The sequence below is a fragment of the Saccopteryx bilineata genome, chromosome 5 (genome assembly GCF_036850765.1).
Source record: "Saccopteryx bilineata isolate mSacBil1 chromosome 5, mSacBil1_pri_phased_curated, whole genome shotgun sequence".
Taxonomy (NCBI): Eukaryota; Metazoa; Chordata; class Mammalia; order Chiroptera; family Emballonuridae; genus Saccopteryx; species Saccopteryx bilineata.
In genome coordinates this window covers 98756516-98777215 of record NC_089494.1, presented here as the reverse complement: position 1 = coordinate 98777215, position 20700 = coordinate 98756516, and the positions used below count along the sequence as shown (strand labels likewise).

Genomic DNA, 20700 nt, shown 5'->3' with positions numbered 1-20700 from the left:
TCAGTTACAATAATCCGCCATTTAATAGGGGGTCATTTCAAACCCTAAGGAAACACATTTAGTGTGGGAAAAAAAAAATATATATATATTATATGCCTTCTTTTCTTTTTTTTTCTTTTTCTTTTTTCCTTTTGGAATAGATTTTTTTCTGGGTATTTAGAAGTTGGAAGGAGGATTAAAGTGTTGGAAGTAAAGCATCTAATAAAAATAGAAAGCAAAGACCACAGAAGAAGGTCAAAGTATAAGGCGGTATTAAGTTAAGAAATAAGAGAAAGGAAAGAGTGAAAGTAAAGATATCAGCAAATTATTTTACACAATTTCATGTATATATTTTTTTCTGATGAGCAATGTATGTTTTTAGATAATATTTTTTCTGAAATACTTCTAATATTATATAACAATTTAAAATGAGATTTCATAATTTACACAATTACTAACCTTCTTTGGTACAATTAATCTGCTTTTCATCACTGGAGTCTCCACAGTCATTGTCACCATCACAGGCCCAGTGGGCCGGGATGCATCTACCACTGGAACATCTGAACTGCTTATCAAAGCAAGAGTGAACACAGCCGATTTCATCACTCCCGTCTCCACAGTCATCGTCTGGTAAGAAACACCAACACAAACATAATGAACACTTAGCCAGGAAGAAACATTTTCTTATGAGATAGCTGTTTTTCTGTTTGTTTTTTATACAGAGGTTTGGTTATTGTTGTTGTTGTTACTGAAAAAAGAATGCCAAGTCTGCCATCAACATTTCCCATGAGCAGCAGGAGAATCTTTTTCTTTTCAATATTGCTTCACTTCTGATTTTTTATCAACTACTAAACTAAGAGCAAAAAATCACTAACTTTGAATATTAAGGCTTAATTTCTACTCACTCAGAAATGACTAGCCACTGACTGACTAAATCTATGCAGCAGGAAGTGGTTATGAAGTGGGAAGACTATGGTAACCATAGGAATTTCATGAAGTGAAATAGCTAGTGACCTAATTATTGTGGCAAATCATTATTTTGAATACAATGTCAGTCCTCCTGAATTTATAACTATGTCCTCCTTTCAGTCTCTCCTTCCTCAATATCCAACATGACAGCCACCGTGCACCCTTCCCCCACTGGCTTCTACGTGTGTATTTATACTGGGAAATTGTTGTATACTATCATAAACAACGATTTATATTCTTCATTATAGCAATTGCAGAAAGAAAGGGAGAGGATTATGAAGTAAAAATAGATTATATTGAAATTAAGGACTGAGAACACATCAATTTATATCTAATTCATTTTATCAGTATTTGACACAATTTAGCATAGTAAGACAATTGAGCATAAGAAAAAAATGCCATGTGAACATAAAAAGCAAGGTGACAAAATTGAGACCATTTGGATAATTACATAACAATTGATAAAGCACTTTATCTTGGATTATAGGAATTTTTCATAAATACTTTGGGAAACAAGAATTGTCCAAGTCATTTCCTCAATTGTTCCCTCATTACTTCAAGTCTGTACACTTAGATCATGTCCAGCATAATGTCTAAAAACCCGTCTCTATCACAGCTCCCTGTGACTCATATTGAGCTCCATTATCCTTAATGTTAATCCCTACCCACGTGCCAGCAGCCCTCTAACCACTGGTTCTGGCCATTTTGCTTGGCTCTGCAATGTTCTCTAAAAACCACCTCTTAAGGAAGCCAAGCAGCGCAGACAGCCAGACCCCTGGTCACATCGTGCAGTTCAGGGGACATTTGGTACTTGCCAGAATCGCAGTGCCATTTGCTGTTAATGCATCTTCCATTTTTGCATATAAATTGAGTTAGTGACTCACAAGTTGGGAATTCTGTGAAAAATATAAAAATATCCAATAGGAAAGATGTTACTGACTGTGCTTGACTTAATTTGTATTTCATTTGCTAATTTAATCATAGCTCTGATCTTGTCTTCCACAAAAGGCACAGAGGAAACATTAGATAAACACATATGGTGACAGTAACATTTTAAGCACATAGGATATAAATACTTTTAATATCATTTACTTTTTATTATTTTTATTACATTTATTGGGGTGATATTAGTTAATAAAATTCTATGTCTTAGGAACAATTCTATAATACATCATCTCTAGATTTTATCATGGGTTCACCATAGGCAAAGCCAACCTTTAATATCTTTTAAATGTGTACTTTTCAGTGATTGAAAGCCAAGGTGAATCATTTGATGAAAGTCTGTTGGGATTCATTATACAGCAAGTTCAAAAAATAGATGTCTACTTCCTGCACCAGGGGACTCAGCCTCCTCTCAAGAACTACAGCTGGATGAAACTCAGTGTTCTGGTACTATGGAAATGTTTTAAAAAGATAAAGGCCTTTTCTGAATACAGAGAGCCAAAGTAGGAAAGTTAGATCTAATTTAGCCTCTGAGAGATGTCAACATCACAACTTAACAGTAAAAACAAAAAAAAAGCTACTCAATAAAAGTACCTTAGTTGCTATTAGATAATTACAAAGATTAAATTTCATACTTACTAAAGGCATATCTTGAATATATATTTTAGAATAAATCGAATTTTTTGAACACCAAAACCGTGATGAGAGCTGAAGTATGATTTAAAGAAAGAAGTGAAAAGGAGGCACTCACTGATCTTAGAGATACAAGACTCTCTCACAGGCTATCCCTACAGCAACCCAGCGAATATCCTGTCATATAAACAAGTACTCAAAAGGAAAGTGAAAGTCCTCATCGCAGGATTTAATCAATATTTCTAAAAGAGTTTTCCTTTGTTACCTGACAAGATCATGAAAACTTATATTTATGTTTCATGAATCAATGAATGTTGTCAAAATATTTTCTTTCTTCAATAAGTGTATTTAATATTTAGAAGCTGTACAGTAAACATGAATCAGGAACTTTAAACAAAGTACCAGTGCAAGTTATGGTTCATATGAATGAACAACTAAATGCAGACTCTAAGATGTAATGAGGTTTATTTTCTTTAAAGTAACCTTACATCTTTTGCATCTATATTACATTAATTCACATTTTTAAATTTCTCTTCTGTAAACTCAGAAGCATATTAACCAAGATCACAAGTTTCACAAGTAAAAAAAAAAGCACCTCAAGCATTTGGAAATTTCTGATATTTGGTGGATATTTCATTGGTTAGGAAACTTCCCATGTAACTTTTAAGACTTTTTTTTTCTATTTTTTAGATTTTAAGTGTAAAAAAAGCAGCCAAAAATAAATCTGCCAATTAGTTCCCGAAAGGTAAATTTCTGATTTATTTTTTTACATAATACTTAGTTAAGTCATTTTTCTTGGTAGCTTTGTTGTCTGAATTAATTTATAGGACCAAAAGCCAAATTACATATGAAAAAAAATTGGGAGTGTTAAACAGCATAGGGCAAATAGCTGAAAAGAATAAAGGCATTAACTGAAGAGGCAAGTATAAGGGAATAAAGTTACTAATGTTTCATCCCTGCTTTGTTATCAGAGCAATGTGACCTTGGTGAATCACATAGCTTCTCTGGTCAAAGATCCTTGGTTTGTAACATGACCTGTTGGGTCTTTTAAGCCCAAATCATCAAGAAGTCAGAAGATCATTGAGAAATGCACAACAATCTGAAAGCCATTAATGCAGAAAACAAAACAAAACAAAAACAGGTTTTACGACCTGAATAACTCCTGGGATTATCATCAGAGCATCCCAATACAATATAATAACTTAATTTCAGAAACATAAAATAACTTGTAAATTAAAAATGTTAAAATTATCTTTGCCTTTTCACTGCTTAATAATGTAGTTGAATGTGCTATACATTTTATAAAGAGTACAATCAAAAATTTAAATATAACATCTGGTCCCTTATTTTTCAACAATATTGCAAAAATTGTATCCATAATTCCTCCATATCCTATCACTAGTATATCATGTTGATATAGAGAAAAATGTCTAATGATAATATACTTTTCCCCTAAAAATAACAAAATCAAAGTTATTAAAATAAATTTAACATTTTTCCTGCCCTATATTAGCTTTAAGGTTGAAAGTAATATTTAAATATTCAAGTTTGTTTCTGGATGCTTATTTTAAAAAAGTTCTATTATAAGTTTTTATACAGTATTTGATAAAAACTTAAATGTTATAAATAATGGGTTTTTTTCTTGACTTTACATAAATATATATACATTTATTACATAAATATATATATTTTGTATTTTTCCAAAGTTGGAACAGGGAGGCAGTCAGACAGACTCCCGCATGCTCCCCACCAGGATCCACCCAGCATGCCCACCAGGGGGCGATGTTCTGCACATCTGGGGCATCGCTCTGCTGCAATCAGAGCCATTCTAGCACCTGAGGCAGAGGCCACAGAGCCATCCCCAGCGCCATGGGCCATTTTTGCTCCAATGGAGCCTTGGCTGCGGGAGGGGAAGAGAGAGACAGAGAGGAAGGAGAGGGGGAGGGGTGGAGAAGCAGATGGGCACTTCTCCTGTGTGCCCTGGCGGGGAATCGAACCCGGGACTCCCACACGCCAGGCCGACGCTCTACCACTGAGCCAACTGGCCAGGGCCTACATAAATATTTTTATCTTTGGTTCTTCCTTAGTACAGTAATTGTAGGACACTTAAAAAGATTACCTGATTAACTATGAAAAAAATTATTCACCAAAATGGCTTATATTTTATCATGTTACAATTACAGCAAGAAAACTAGGTTTTATTTCTATAGTTACTTCAACCTCATAGAATATTTAATATGGATTAATGGACTGTTAAAAATCTTCTATTGTTGCTGGTAGTATGCTCAATTTATCTATTACATCCTTCACTTAAAATTTACTGCCAGGTTATATTTATGCTATTATGTAAATTAAAACAATTTTCCCACTCTCTCAAGGGCAATCATGGTTGGCATAGCACTTCTATTATCCAGTATACAAACCTTAAAGAACTGCTTCCCAGTGAGGCAGGTTTTTTTTAATCCAATTTGTTTCTTTTCTGTCTCAGGTCATTTAAATCATGGGAATTTTCTTACTTCTTCTACCTCTGTGACTACAAAATTGATATTTCTATGTAACTTATTACTAAAGTCTCAAAATACAGTGGCCATAGGTTTGTTTGAGAGTATTAGTTCACATCATATACCGTATATATATACATACATGAGCATCAATTGACCTTCATGATTAAGCATGTAGAAAATGTATAGAAAACTCAAGTGAAGATAAATGTCAAGGTAAGGATATTATAGAGGTCCAGGGTTAGAAAATTGTCATATAAACCTGAACGAGATTATAATCTACATTGGTCCTTGTCTATCGCGGGGTTAGGTACCAGAACCCCCACAATAGGCAAAAATCTGTGAAGTGTGACCTTTTATTTATTACATTATATATATAATATATATTTTAAGACTTTACAAACCCTTCTCACATTCTTATAAACCTTTCCCACACTGTTATTTTTTTTTTTAATAAATTTTTATTAATGGTAATGGGATGACATTAATAAATCAGGGTACATATATTCAAAGAAAACATGTCTAGGTTATTTTGTCATCAAATTATGTTGCAAACCCCTCGCCCAAAGTCAGATTGTCCTCCGTCACCCTCTATCTAGTTCTCTGTGCCCCTCCCCCTCCCCCTAACTCTCTCCCTCCCTCCCTCCCATGTCCTCCCTCCCCCCACCCCTGCTAACCACCACACTCTTGTCCATGTCTCTTAGTCTCATTTTTATGTTCCACCAATGTATGGAATCATGTAGTTCTTGTTTTTTTCTGATTTACTTATTTCACTCCTTATAATGTTATCAAGATCCCACCATTTTGCTGTAAATGATCTGATGTCATCATTTCTTATGGCTGAGTAGTATTCCATAGTGTATATGTGCCACATCTTCTTTATCCAGTCTTCTATTGAAGGGCTTTTTGGTTGTTTCCATGTCTTGGCCACTGTGAACAGTGCTGCAATGAACATGGGGCTACATGTGTCTTCACGTATCAATGTTTCTGAGGTTTTGGGGTATATACCCAGTAGAGGGATTGCTGGGTCATAAGGTAGTTCTATTTGCAGTTTTTTGAGGAACCACCATACTTTCCTCCATAATGGTTGTACTACTTTACAGTCCCACCAACAGTGAATGAGGGTTCCTTTTTCTCCACAGCCTCTCCAACATTTGCTATTACCCGTCTTGTTGATAATAGCTAATCTAACAGGAGTGAGGTGGTATCTCATTGTAGTTTTGATTTGCATTTCTCTAATAACTAATGAAGCTGAGCATCTTTTCATATATCTGTTGGCCATTTGTATCTCTTCCTGGGAGAAGTGTCTGTTCATGTCCTCTTCCCATTTTTTTATTGGATTGTTTGTTTGTTTGTTGTTGAGTTTTATGAGTTCTTTGTAAATTTTGGATATTAGGCCCTTATCTGAGCTGTCGTTTGAAAATATCAGTTCCCATATAGTTGGCTGTCTGTTTATTTTGATATCAGTTTCTCTTGCTGAGCAAAAACTTTTAATTCTGATGTAGTCCCATTCATTTATCTTTGCCTTCACTTCTCTTGCCATTGGAGTCAAGTTCATAAAATGTTCTTTAAAACCCAGGTCCATGATTTTAGTACCTATGTCTTCTTCTATGTACTTTATTGTTTCAGGTCTTATATTTAGGTCTTTGATCCATTTTAAATTAATTTTAGTACACGGGGACAGGCTGTAGTCGAGTTTCATTCTTTTGCATGTGGCTTTCCAGTTTTCCCAACACCATTTGTTGAAGAGGCTTTCTTTTCTCCATTGTGTGTTGTTGGCCCCTTTATCAAAGATTATTTGACCATATATATGTGGTTTTATTTCTGGGCTTTCTATTCTGTTCCATTGGTCTGAGTGTCTATATTTCTGCCAATACCATGCTGTTTTGATTATCGTGGCCCTATAATATAGTTTAAAGTCAGGTATTGTAATGCCCCCAGCTTCATTCTTTTTCCTTAGGATTGTTTTGGCTATTCGGGGTTTTTTATAGTTCCATATAAATCTGATGATTTTTTGTTCCATTTCTTTAAGAAATCTCATAGGGATTTTGATGGGAATTGCATTAAATTTGTATATTGCTTTGGGTAATATGGCCATTTTGATTATATTTATTCTTCCTATCCAAGAACAAGGAATATTTTTCCATCTCATTGTATCTTTTTCGATTTCCCTTCACAATGCTTTGTAATTTTCATTATATAGGTCCTTTACGTTCTTTGTTATGTTTATTCCTAGGTATTTTATTTTTTTTGTTGCAATCGTGAAGGGGATTATTTTTTTGAGTTCGTTTTCTAATATTTCATTGTTGGCATATAGAAAGGCTATGGACTTTTGTATGTTAATTTTGTATCCTGCGACCTTACTGTATTGGTTTATTGTTTCTAATAATCTTTTTGTGGAGTCCTTCGGGTTTTCGATGTATAGGATCATATCATCAGCAAAAAGTGATAGCTTTACTTCTTCTTTTCCGATATGGATGCCTTTTATTGCTTTGTCTTGTCTGATTGCTCTGGCTAGAACTTCTAGCACCACGTTGAATAAGAGTGGAGAGAGTGGACAACCCTGTCTTGTTCCTGATTTAAGGTAGAAAGTACTCAGTTTTATGCCGTTTAATAGGATGTTGGCTGATGGTTTATCATATATGGCCTTTATCATGTTGAGATATTTTCCTTCTATACCCATTTTGTTGAGAGTCTTAAACATAAAATTGTGTTGTATTTTATCAAAAGCCTTTTCTGCATCTATTGATAAGATCATGTGGTTTTTGTTCTTTGTTTTGTTGATATGGTGTATTACGTTAACCGTTTTGCGTATGTTGAACCATCCTTGAGATTCTGGGATGAATCCCACTTGATCATGATGTATTATTTTTTTAATATGTTGTTGTATTCGGTTTGCCAGTATTTTGTTTAGTATTTTAGCATCTGTATTCATTAGAGATATTGGTCTGTAGTTTTCTTTCTTTGTGCCATCCTTGCCAGGTTTTGGTATGAGGGTTATGTTGGCCTCATAAAATGTGTTTGGAAGTATTGCTTCTTCTTCAATTTTTTGGAAGACTTTGAGTAGAATAGGAACCAAGTCTTCTTTGAATGTTTGATAGAATTCACTAGTATAACCGTCTGGGCCTGGACTTTTATTTTGGGGGAGATTTTTAATAGTTTTTTCTATTTCCTCCCTGCTGATTGGTCTGTTTAGGCTTTCTGCTTCTTCATGACTCAGTCTAGGAAGGTTGTATTGTTCTAGGAATTTATCCATTTCTTCTAGATTGTTGTATTTGGTGGCATATAATTTTTCATAGTATTCTACAATAATTCTTTGTATTTCTATGATGTCTGTGGTGATCTCTCCTCTTTCATTTTGGATTTTATTTATTTGAGTCCTGTGTCTTTTTTCCTTGGTGAGTCTTGCCAAGGGTTTGTCAATTTTGTTGATCTTTTCAAAGAACCAGCTCCTTGTTTTATTGATTTTTTCTATAGTTTTTCTGTTCTCTATTTCATTTATTTCTGCTCTGATTTTTATTATCTCCTTTCTTCGGCTGGTTTTGGGTTGTCTTTGTTCTTCTTTTTGTAGTTCCTTAAGGTGTGAAGTTAAGTGGTTTACTTGGGCTCTCTCTTGTTTGTTCATATAGGCCTGAAGTGATATGAACTTTCCTCTTATTACTGCTTTTGCTGCATCCCAGAGATTCTGATATGTCGTATTTTCATTTTCATTTGTCTGTATATATCTTTTGATCTCTGCGCTTATTTCTTCTTTGACCCACTCATTTTTTAGAAGTATGTTGTTTAGTTTCCACATTTTTGTGTGTTTTTCCCCCTCTTTTTTGCAGTTGAATTCTAGTTTCAAGGCTTTATGATCAGAAAATATGCTTGGTACAATTTCAATTTTTCTAAATTTGCTGATATTGTCTTTGTGGCCCAACATATGGTCAATTCTTGAGAATGTTCCATGTACACTAGAGAAAAATGTATACTCTGTCGCTTTGGGATGAAGTGTCCTGTAGATGTCTATCATATCCAGGTGTTCTAGTATTTCGTTTAAGGCCACTATATCTTTATTGATTCTCTGTTTGGATGACCGATCTAGAACCATCAGCGGTGTACTGAGGTCTCCAAGTATGATTGTATTTTTGTTAGTTTTTGTTTTAAGGTCAATAAGTAGCTGTCTTATATATTTTGGTGCTCCTTGGTTTGGTGCATATATATTAAGGATTGTTATGTCTTCTTGATTCAACTTCCCCTTAATCATTATGAAATGACCATTTTTGTCTCTGAGTACTTTTTCTGTCTTGTAGTCAGCATTATTAGATATGAGTATTGCTACGCCTGCTTTTTTTTGGGTGTTGTTTGCTTGGAGTATTGTTTTCCAGCCTTTCACTTTGAATTTGTTTTTATCTTTGTTGCTTAGATGTGTTTCTTGTAGGCAGCATATAGTTGGATTTTCTTTTTTAATCCATTCTGCTACTCTGTGTCTTTTTATTGGTAAGTTTAATCCATTTACATTTAGTGTAATTATTGACACTTGTGGGTTCCCTACTGCCATTTTATAAATTGCTTTCTGTTAGTTTTGTATCTAGTTTGATTCTTCTCTTTTGTTTTTCTATCATTTGTTTTTGTTTGTTTGTGTTCCATACTTCTTTCCTCTGTTGCTACCTTTTTTAAGTCAAGTGTTTTTGTGGTGGTTTTCTTAAGGGTGGTTACCATTAAGTAATGAAAAGGGTACCTACCATATTCATTGTAGTACCCTATCTTATAAGTATTTCTGCACTTCATCATCCTTTGCTACTGTTAATCTCCATCCTCTCCCCCCTTTTTTTCCTTTGTTGTCACAGTTTAAGTTTGGTTTTATTGTGTTCTTGGTGGAGCTGTTACTTGTGGTGTTGTTTTCTTTTGTTCTTTGAATCTGGTTGGAAAACCCCCCTTAGTATTTCCTGGAGTGGGGGCTTTCTGTTGATAAATTCTCTCATCTTTTCTGTATTTGTGAATGTTTTTATATCTCCTTCATACTTGAAGGATAGCTTTGATGGGTATAGTATTCTTGGCTGAAAGTTCCTCTCTTTCAGGGCTTTAAATATTGGGGTCCACTCTCTTCTAGCTTGTAGAGTTTCTGCTGAGAAATCTGATGATAATCTAATAGGCCTTCCTTTATATGTTGTACTCTTCTTTTCCCTGACTGCCTTGAGAATTTTTTCTTTGTCATTGGTTTGTGTCATCTTTATTATGATGTGCCTTGGAGTGGGTTTGTTGGGGTTAAGAAAACTTGGTGTTTTGTTTGCTTCTTGAATTTGAGGCTTTAGTTCCTTCCACAGGCTTGGGAAGTTCTCGTCTATTATTTGTTTGAGTATATTCTCCATTCCATTTTCTTTCTCTTCTCCCTCTGATATACCTATTATTCTTATGTTATTCTTTCTGATGGAGTCAGACAATTCCTGTAGGGCTTTCTCATTTTTTATTATTTTTGAGTCTCTTTCTTCTTCTCTCTGTTGTGCCTCAAGTTGTTTGTCTTCTATTTCACTAATCCTATCTTCAATCTGGGCTGTTCTGTTAGCTAAGCTTGTTACCTCGTTTTTCAGCTCGTGAATTGAGTTTTTCATTTCTGTTTGATTTGTTTTTATAGTTTCAATTTCCTTGATAATATATTCTTTGTGTTCATTGAGTTGTTTTCTGATCTCCCTATATTGCCTTTCTGTGTTTTCTTGTATATCTCTGAGTATTTTTAAGATTTCTATTTTAAATTCTCTGTCATTTAGCTCCAAGGCTTCCAATATGTTAAGTCTTTTCTCCATAGATTTTTCCACATCTATTTGTGTTACCTCTCTTTCTTTTGTATCCATAATATTCGATTTCCTCTTTCTTATCGGCATCTGAGGGTGGTCTTATTGATAGCACTAATTAGAATTAATAAATAGTAAAAAGAAAAAAAAAAAAGGGTAAAACACCCCACAAAAAAAAAACAGTAATAATTTATTATTTCCCCCTTTTTTTCTCTCTTCTCTTTCCCTCCTCTCCCCTCCTCAGGGAAATATCGTGCCTATAATGGAGGGCCTGATTTGGGGTGAAGAGATCAAGGGGCAAAAAAAGGGAGTAGGGACCTACTAAATGCAAAAAAAAAAAAGGAAGAAAATCTTAGACAAGCATAAGATGATTTGCTTGTAAGTGATGGTCAACTAAGAGATATAATGAGAGGGATAAGAGGGAATCAGAAAAAAGGACCAAAAAAGAATAATAACGAAGAAAAAATAAAAATAATAAGTAAAAATCTGTTGTATTAAGTGGAGCGAAGACTAAATACAATGGAGACCTTGGGTTGAGAGGTCCCAAAATGCCACAAAAATAAACAAACAAGAGAAAAAAATAAAAACAAAAGCAAAAAAGAGAAATAAAGCCAAAAAAAAGCCTTGAGTCCCAGATTAACTAATTTGTTCGTGATTGAGGATTATATGGGAGGAAAGTAAAATGAGAAAAGAAAAAACGAATAGAAAGGAAAAAATAAGAAAAAGAGAAAAACGAAGGAAGAAATAAAATAGGAGGAGAAAAAAACAAAATAAAGTAAGCCAAAAAAAAAACAAAAAAAAAACAAAAGAGGAGAGAGTGAGAGTTAAGTGTTTTGGAGTATAACCTTAAAGGAGGGTGAGGATGAAGAAGAAAAATAAAATGCAACACTCATGGGTAGTGTAGTTCAAGAAAGGGGAAGCATAAGATGGGCAGAGAATAGAAGGACCGAGGTGGAGGAAATAAAGGCAAAAAGATAGAAGAAACAAACGACAACAACAACAACAACAACAAAAAATTAGTGGATCAAGTTGTAAAGTCTGTGGGTTTTTGATTTTGAGAGGTTAACTTCTTCCTTTTTCTTTTCTCTCCCTCTTCCTAGTCGGTGACTCTGTACCCCAGGCTCTGCCCCTGTGTCACTCTTAGGTAGGGATTTGCAGTTGATGGGATTCTATGGCAATGTCATATAATTGGCTTTAGTCTTGCTGGAAGTAAAGGCTTGTTGGCGTTTGCAGGGTCCAACGATGAGAGAGTTTGCTTTCCTGGATTCTCTCTCCTAGTCCCCCCTTTCTGAATTAGCAGCCTGGTGATCCAGCTATAAGGCTGCAACTGCTTCTGCCTGGGGAGTAAGAGGCTCAAAGAGCTGGGAAATCCCCACTCTATCCCCACTCAGTGCAAGGCTTTGGGAAAGGCTCTGACAGTCAGGGCCTCCAGTGTAATCAGGCGGGGGTGGGAGTCAATTGTTGTCAAGGTGACTGTTCAGCGCCTATCATTTAGTTGGACCTCTCAACCCAGGCTTTCCACACTTTGTAGCCTGTTTTTGCAGGGAAGAAGAGGCACTAGTCTCTGCTTACGACTAGTGTAGTATAGACCTTATTATCTGCCAAGTCCTTCTTGTTAGCGTTTATCCCTGAATATGGAGGCTCTATCAATCAGAAGTTGCCCCCGCCCCTTTAGCGAGAGGCACTAAAAAATATCACGCCTCTTGTCTTGGGTCGCTGAACTGAGAGAGATCTTATCAATTAGAACCGAGGGTGCGCAGATTTCATGGGTTAAGCTAATTTCAGTGATTGGGTCGCAGCAGTGTTTCCGAAGGTATTTTAGGCTGCCTGCGCGTGCCCCTCCCCCAACGCTTGATTGTTAGCTTGAATGGCTGGGTGAGGTGCCCCGCTCACGGAGAGAATCTCCCAAGCCTCTCCTGCTCGCCCCGCCGCTGGCGGCTGGACCGCACCAGGCGCAGGATAATGGAGCCCCCTGGGTGTGCGGGCCAGCAGGGCGTCCTGGGCACGTGGAATGCCCAAGGCACGCGCGCGAATGTGGCGCTCCGGGCACCGGTGGCCGGCGACCCCCACTCGCAGTGTGCGGGCCGCTGGGAACGTCAGCGGTGCTCAATCGGACCGGTCGCGCGCACGCGGCTGCTCGCGGGGGCTCGCGGCGGCTCGCGGTGGCGGCTTGCGTCGGCTCGTGGTTCCCAAGTATATGGGCTGACTCACCGCAGGCGCACTCCCTCGCGGCTTGAATGAGCGTCGCTGCGGTAGCCTCCTCCACACCCTCGTCTCTCAGATTCAAGTGATAACAGTCCTTTTGCTTTCAGTTTGTGTGGAACTCCGGAATGCTCCGAGGATAAATTTTTCTGTTTCTATTTGATAAATTTGTTGTGATTTAGGGGAGAGCTGTCGGACGCGCTTCTCACGGCGCCATTTCCGTGACGTCACCTCCCACACTGTTATTAACATTTCCCACACTTACTTTGCTTATTTTACCACAAAAAATAAACTAATAAATATATAAAAATACCTATATACCGCAAAATCCCACAATACAGCAAAAAATCCATGGTACATAATTAGATATATACAATTTAAACATTTGGGATACAGTGACACTGAGAAAAGTGAACTGTGATATGGCGAGGGTCAACTGTATTACATATCATTATATCATCTACTGCAGTGGTTCTCAACCTTTCTAATGTCGTGACCCCGCAATACAGTTCCTCATGTTGCGGTAACCCCAAACCAAAAAATAATTTTGGTGGCTACTTCATAACTGTAATTTTGCTATGGTTCTGATTCAGAATGTAAATACCTGATATGCATTATGTATTTTCCGATGGCTTTAGGCGACCACGCTGGGGTCAAGACCCACAGGTTGAGAACCAGTTGAGAACCGCTGATTTACTGAGTATGAGCCACTAGGGTGGCCACATATATGTATTACAAAAGTCTTCCCAACATCCCTGCTATTGTTATTTGCTAACCTCATTTTGCAGCTGAAACCTGCCTGAGAATACATTGCATACCCAGTAAGTTTCAGAGTAAAATCTGAGTAGTAGGCAGAATGATTCCAAAATACATTATTTTTTTACTATATCATAATCAGAGCAATGCCTCAAAAAAAAAAAATAGAAAACTTTTAGGAAATGTAAAAAATTTAATTCTTCTTTCTATGGCATATGCTTTCCTTACATTAAACTCTAATTCTGATTTTTAACTATTTAATATATAATTAAATATTGTTACAGGAAATCATGTATTTCAAAATTACACAGATTATAGGAATATATCCTTTGAGAAAATACTTATAATATTTCTTGATACTGCTACTAAGTGTGATAGCTAATAATTGATACTTACACAGGACACACTTCAAAAAATCCAATGGAGTAAATAAATTTTGGAGAAAAGCCTAACAGAACAGTGTATCCCAAATTGTCTTCATTTTTATTCTCTTTTAGTGCTGTTACATAAAACCTGATTTTATATATTACATAAAATGCCATGTATAAAGATCACAGGTTTTATAAAGAGGCAAACCTGAGTTCAGATTCTGGCTTTATTACTAATTAATGTGTGACTTAGGGCAGTTAGTTAATATTTCCAGCCCCAGATTTATATATATAATATATAACAAAGGCTTGGCATTCAAAAATATTAAAAAACAAACAAACAAAAAAAACCACCTAAAAAGAGATGTAGAAGGAGACTAATAGAAGATTAAGAAACATTGAATATTTCTAACAGTATGACAAATTAGAAATGTAACAACTAAATATTTTAATACATATAAGAATATGTAAGAAAACAATATAAATTTTTAGTTCAAAATGAAAGAGGTTCTGAAAACTAGTCAGTTATTGAACTATAACTGTTGTGTGTATTTGTATGTGTATAGGAGGGCAAAATTTTGCTCACAAATGCAATAGGAGAAAACTGGATTTATAAACTAGATGCTTGGGTTTTGATGTCATTATTGGGCAAATGACACTGCTTTTGTTCTAGAGAAAATGAGGGAACAGGACCTTCACAATCAGACACTCTCAGTTTACAGGTGGAGTGGGTATTCCCTCCCAAAACAAAGAAATGACTCGAGCTGCACTGTCAGCGGAAAATATACTTGGCTTTCTGCCCCCTGAATATTTAGAGTATGGTTTCCAACTAACACTTTTTTGACTCTTTGATGATGTGAAAATAAATTGCATTTAGTGGAAACCATAGTTTGAATTTTGATCTTTCCGTGGGCTTGCAATAAGGTCTATGACCCTCTCTGCTGATGCAACTCCCAGTGAGCCATGCGATCCTGAGCATAAATAACCATGCTCCACAGTGTATTCATTGTGGTAGAAGATTTCGCACAGATAAAGGCTGATAGAAGTGTCCTAAATAAGTTTTAGGTAGGCCAAGCTAAGCTATGATGTTTATTTAGTAGGTTAGATATATTAAATGCATTGTTTGACTTATGATATTAGCAACTTATGATGGATTTATCAAGGTGTAACCCCATTGTAAGTTGAGAAGCAAATGTAATCTTAAGAATGTATCACAAACTCTATGTTTTGTAGTCTAGGAAACCTCAGGTAAAAATATCAAGGTGAAAATTAATTCAGGGCATATAATACTTTAAGGATAGTGGGGGTGCACAGGGAAGATGTGACCTCAAAACAGAATTTATAAGACTTCCAAAGGGGTGAATTGAAAAAATATACAAGTTGAGCTCAAAATTAATAAAATATTTTTAAAAGAGTAAAGAAGGTAAAAAAAAATCTGGTGAGTAAAATTCAGCAGACTTACCAAATGTCACATTACATCTATAAGATCTTCAGATGTTTTAAAAATATCTGGTAAAGATAGTAGGTTGAAGTACGGTTGGCACTATAAAATACATTAAGTTAAATTTATTTAAAAGATAGAAGCAAAAATAAAATTCATGTAAAATGCAGCCAATGAAATAAAGACCGGTTTGAAAAGGAACCAAGTAGAACATTTAGAAATGAAATATAAGAGTCTTGTTATTACAAACTGCATGAACAAGTTAAATTACAAATTATTACTTCTGAAGAGATAGTTACTAAATTGGAAGATGAATCTAAAGAGCTCTCTGTGATTTCAAATCAAAGATTTAAAATTACGTAAAAGATTAAGAACCATGGAGGACAGACTAAAAAGATCAGACATAAAACTAATAGTTCCAAAAAACATGGGAAAAAGAAAAGGATAGGCAATACTACAAAAGACACTTTTATAGAAATTTCAAGATTCATCAGAGACTAGGAAGCACAATCTCTCTTGAAATAAGATGAGTAAAAATAAACTCACAGATAGAACCACTGTAGTAAGACATCAGAATGCAACAGTAAAATTTATAACCCTAAATTAACCTGCACATTATTCATAATACTGAATCAGGAGCAAAATCTCCACCTTTCTCCCCCTTCAAAAGATAAATAAAAATAAAGTGAAAACTTTTCAGAAAGTAATTAATTATAAAAGAATAACTGAGAGCCTGACCAGGCAGTGGAGCAGTAGATACAACATCGACCTGGGACACTGAGGAGCAAGGTTCGAAACCCCAAGGTCACTGGTTTGAGCACAGACTCACTGGCTTTAGTGTGAGATCATAGATATGACCCCATGGTTATTGGCTTGAGCCCAAGGTCGCTAGCTTGAGCAAGGGGTCATTTGGTCTGCTGTAGCCCCCATCAAGGCACATATGAGAAAGCAATCAATGAACAACTAAGGTGCCAAAACAAAGAATTGATGCTTCTCATCTCTCTCCCTTCCTGTCTATCCCTGTTTCTCTCTTGCTCTAACAAAAATTAAATTAAATTAAATTAAATTAAATTAAATTAAAAGTTTTTAAAAAATATTTGAGGGTTAGAGCGAGACAGAGGAGCCTGAAAAATAAGGAAACCAAGAAATATCTGGTCACTAAAGACAAGAGGAGGAAGGGTTTCCAGGAGAAAGTCAGCAGGGGTGAAGACTGCTCTTGTAACATTACACACCAACTGAAGTACACTACCCAGATTAAAAAAAAAAAATCCTTGAAAATTTAATAAAGATAGTTTTGGTTGAATGGTTTGGGGGAGGAAATAAATTACCATTCTAAAGTGGACTGAGTGACGATGAATACATAAATCATATTCAGCTTTTCTAATCTGACTGTGAGAAAAATAAGAATTAGTGGGGTAGCTGATGAGAGACAGGATCAAAGGAGATTTAAGTAGTCATGTTGGTGGGAATCTTCCTCGGCAACTGGGTTTATATCTAACCATAAGAGATATCCCTGGCAATTAACTAATTAGTACTAAAATGAAACCTGCATTCAATTTAATCCTAAGGTAAATATTAAGCAAAGAATCTAAATTTTTCATTAAAAGAAATAATTATTTAGTGAAGTAGAAATGCCCAATGAAATGTGACAGATGAAATCAACAAAAGGAATTAATACATAGTTTATATAAAAATACAAACTATATGAGAAGTATCTCAAATAAATTAATTTTTCTATTTAAGACTATATTTTAGAAAATGTTGGTCTTTTTGTGTATGTACATATAATACTACATCCTGTAAGACAAAAAGACAAAAACAAATTATACATTGACATGACAACCTTTAAAAATTATATGTTACATGACATTTTATTTTATTTTTCTCATTCTAATTCATACTCTGGGATTAGTAATTATAGCACCATGTAAGCACAAGAAATACATTTTTTGTTTCATTTTTCCCTTTAAAAATCAGTACATTATTAATAAGCATAGTTTTTATCATTTTGCTTATGACTGTAGACTTTTATGCAAATGCTATATTTTGGGATTCTCTGTCCCCAGTTCTTTAGTTGGCTTCTGTTCACAATTCTGATATAAATATGCTTCATAAACATATCCTATGCATGACTAGATATATACTATATATATTTTACACATATTATTTCATTTGATCCTGATTTACATGTATAAACATGTCTATATAATATGCTATAAATAGTAGAGATATAAATGTATTTGTGAACATTTATATATATATCTATACATAATCAATAAGGAAATCAATGCTATTGAAGTGTCTAAAAAATTTATTTTTACTTTCAAAAAATATCTAAAGTGATACACTTCTGTTAGCACCGTAGAGGCAGTTAGAATTATTATTGCCCAGTTGCAGGTTAACCAGCAAATTCTTCCAGGAGTGCAGAGCTCTAGACAGGATACAAAAGCAAAAGACTCTGAGGGTAGCAGTTATGTGATAGAGAGATTAGGTAAGAGGTCAAGTCAGAGGCAGGGACTAAATAATAGGTAGGAGATTGTTCCACAAACCTGGATGTGTATTAGAATCACCTGAATAGCTGTTAAAACTACCTGTACCTGAGTCTCCATTATAATTTAATGAGAGAGCATTGAAACCTGAGCACCTTTATCAGTAACAAGCATACCAGGAGATTCCCCTGTCAAGCAGAAAGTTGGGGAAAGGCTGAGTTAGGCTTTTATTTATTTATTTATTTTTTTTGTATTTTTCTGAAGTTGGAAACAGGGAGGCAGTCAGACAGACTCCCGCATGCCCACCAGGGGGCGATGCTCTGCCCATCTGGGGCATTGCTCTGTTGCAACCAGAGCCATCCTAGCACCTGAGGTAGAGGCCACAGAGCCATCCTCAGTGCCCAGGCCAACTTTGCTCCAATAGAGGCTTGGCTGAGGGAGGGGAAGAGAGAGAGAGGAAGGAGAGGGGGAGGGGTGGAGAAGCAGATGGGCGCTTCTCCTGTGTGACCTGGTCGGGAATCGAACCTGGGACTCCTGCATGCCAGGCCAACACTCTACCACTGAGCCAACTGGCCAGGGTCTAGGCCTGTTTTTAATAATTTGTGCCCTAGTTTTCAATATACAGGGTTTGCTTAACTTCCCAATTTTCTGCAGACAAAGCCTAATTAATCAAGTATGTATAAAAGCCTTCTGTACCCAAAGACAAATGTAAAATCATGTCACATACCTATATGAACAACATGTAGAAAACATAACAGTAGCCTTTATATCATTTTTAACCAAAATAAAAATGATGCTTAAATATTAAGGTATGAAAAAAAAAAACAGAAAAGGACCATGTGGGATACAAAGCATAAATAGGCAAGACAGAGGGAGAAAAAAGGGCTTCTCATTTTCTTTGGTTTATATCATTTAACAAAAATAATTATTGTGGCCCTGGCTGGTTGGCTCAGTGGTAGTCGGCCTGGCGTGTGGGAGTCCCGGGTTCGATTCCTGGCCAGGGCACACAGGAGAAGCACCCATCTGCTTCTCCAGCTGAGGCTCCATGGGAGCAAAGATGGCCTGGGCACTGAGGATGGCTCTGTGGCCTCTGCCTCAGGCGCTAGAATGGCTCTGGATGCAACAGAGCGACACCCCAGAGGGGCAGAGCATCGCCCCCTGGTGGGCATGCCGGGTAGATCCCGGTCGGGAGCATGCGGGAGTCTGTTTGACTGCCTCCCCATTTCCAGCTTCGGAAAAATGCAAAAAAAAAAATTATTGTCATAATGAAGAGTGAAAAACAGAGGTTTGAGAGTAATTTACAGCTCCAAATCAAAGCAAAGAGAAAAATACAGCATCTAAATTGGTAAAAATGAATTTATTTTCATAGTGAAACAACTTACGAAACAAGTAATAAAACATCAAACATTTTACCTCTGAATTAACAGTAATTTTGGACAAAGTGGAAGATAAGATGAATGAAAACTGGAAAAAGGTAAGTGATATTGCCCTCATTTCAAAAATGAGTGAAAATTTGGAAACTACAAAGAGGTAAAGTTTAGGGACACCTCTGACAATAACTCTAGGATAAACTTGTTAAAACACTTTGTCAGTAGTATTTATAAAGACATTATTTGCTCATGAATAAAATAAAAAGAAGACATGCCAAACTAACTTCACTTGTTTTTGCTAATACAGTGTTTAGATAGGTGCATATCATGAAAATGCAATGAAAGACTATACCCGTAATTTAGCAACATTTTTGAGAAAGCTCATGATAAACAAAAAATGTATGAAGGTGATAGTAAATTTAAGTGGATGAGTAGTTGGTTCAAAACTATCCATAGTTCTAATTATTGGATCAGTTATTTTCCCAGAAGGATGTTTTTAATTGCTCACCAGAAAGATTCATGACTTTGTTACCATGATTACCTCTTAAAAGTTATCCTTATCAAAGCGTTGAATTACACAAAAGTGGGAAACACCGTTAGTATTGTGAATATAAAATTGCAAGGGATTTAGCATTATAAGAAGATGAAGGTCTGCCCCCATTTACATATTCTGAAATATGTGGATAAGGGAGAATTGGAAGATTACCCAAATAAAATGTAAAATAATTTTGAAATATAAATATTGGAAGTACCCAAAAGGAATGATCTAGCTATAAGGAAAGCTTAGGTCTTTTAAATGACTGCAAATTCAACATGTCAGTTACATACTGTGGCTACCACCAAAGACTGTCTTTACAGAAGCCTAGAATCTCAGTTACTGAAGATAACACACCCTGTTGTAAAAGTACTACATACAGGATTATATGCTTTGTACAGTGCTAGGCCACGAATTTTTTAAAACTTTGGTAAAAACACATAAAATTTACTATTTTAACCATTTTTAAGTGTACAATTTACTAGTTTTAACTATATTTACATTGTTGCACAATATGTATCTAGAAGTTTTTCACTGTGCAAACTGAAACTCTATATTCATTGAACATCAACTCCTTATTTGGCCAGTAATTTTATTAAGGTCATTAAAAATCCAAGTGCATGCACAGCAGGGCAATTGGCAGGAAAAGAGCCTGCAAACATGTTTATGTAATGAAAAGTTAAAGAAAGTGCTGTGTTTAATCTGTTAGAGAGAAGGTTCAGCTGAATATGATGGTCTTTGGCT

General features: G+C 35.7%; 1 protein-coding gene across 1 annotated transcript in view; it reads right to left on the bottom strand.

Annotated features, from left to right (window-relative positions):
- The window catches only part of LRP1B (LDL receptor related protein 1B), a 2131860-nt gene that overhangs the window by 826792 nt on the left and 1284368 nt on the right, over nt 1-20700 (bottom strand). Inside the window, exons 19-20 of the mRNA XM_066281034.1 lie at nt 1764-1844; nt 439-606 (exon numbers count right to left, since the gene is read on the bottom strand). Of these exons, the coding sequence (XP_066137131.1) occupies nt 439-606; nt 1764-1844 (249 nt within the window). The remainder of the gene's footprint in view (nt 1-438; nt 607-1763; nt 1845-20700) is intronic.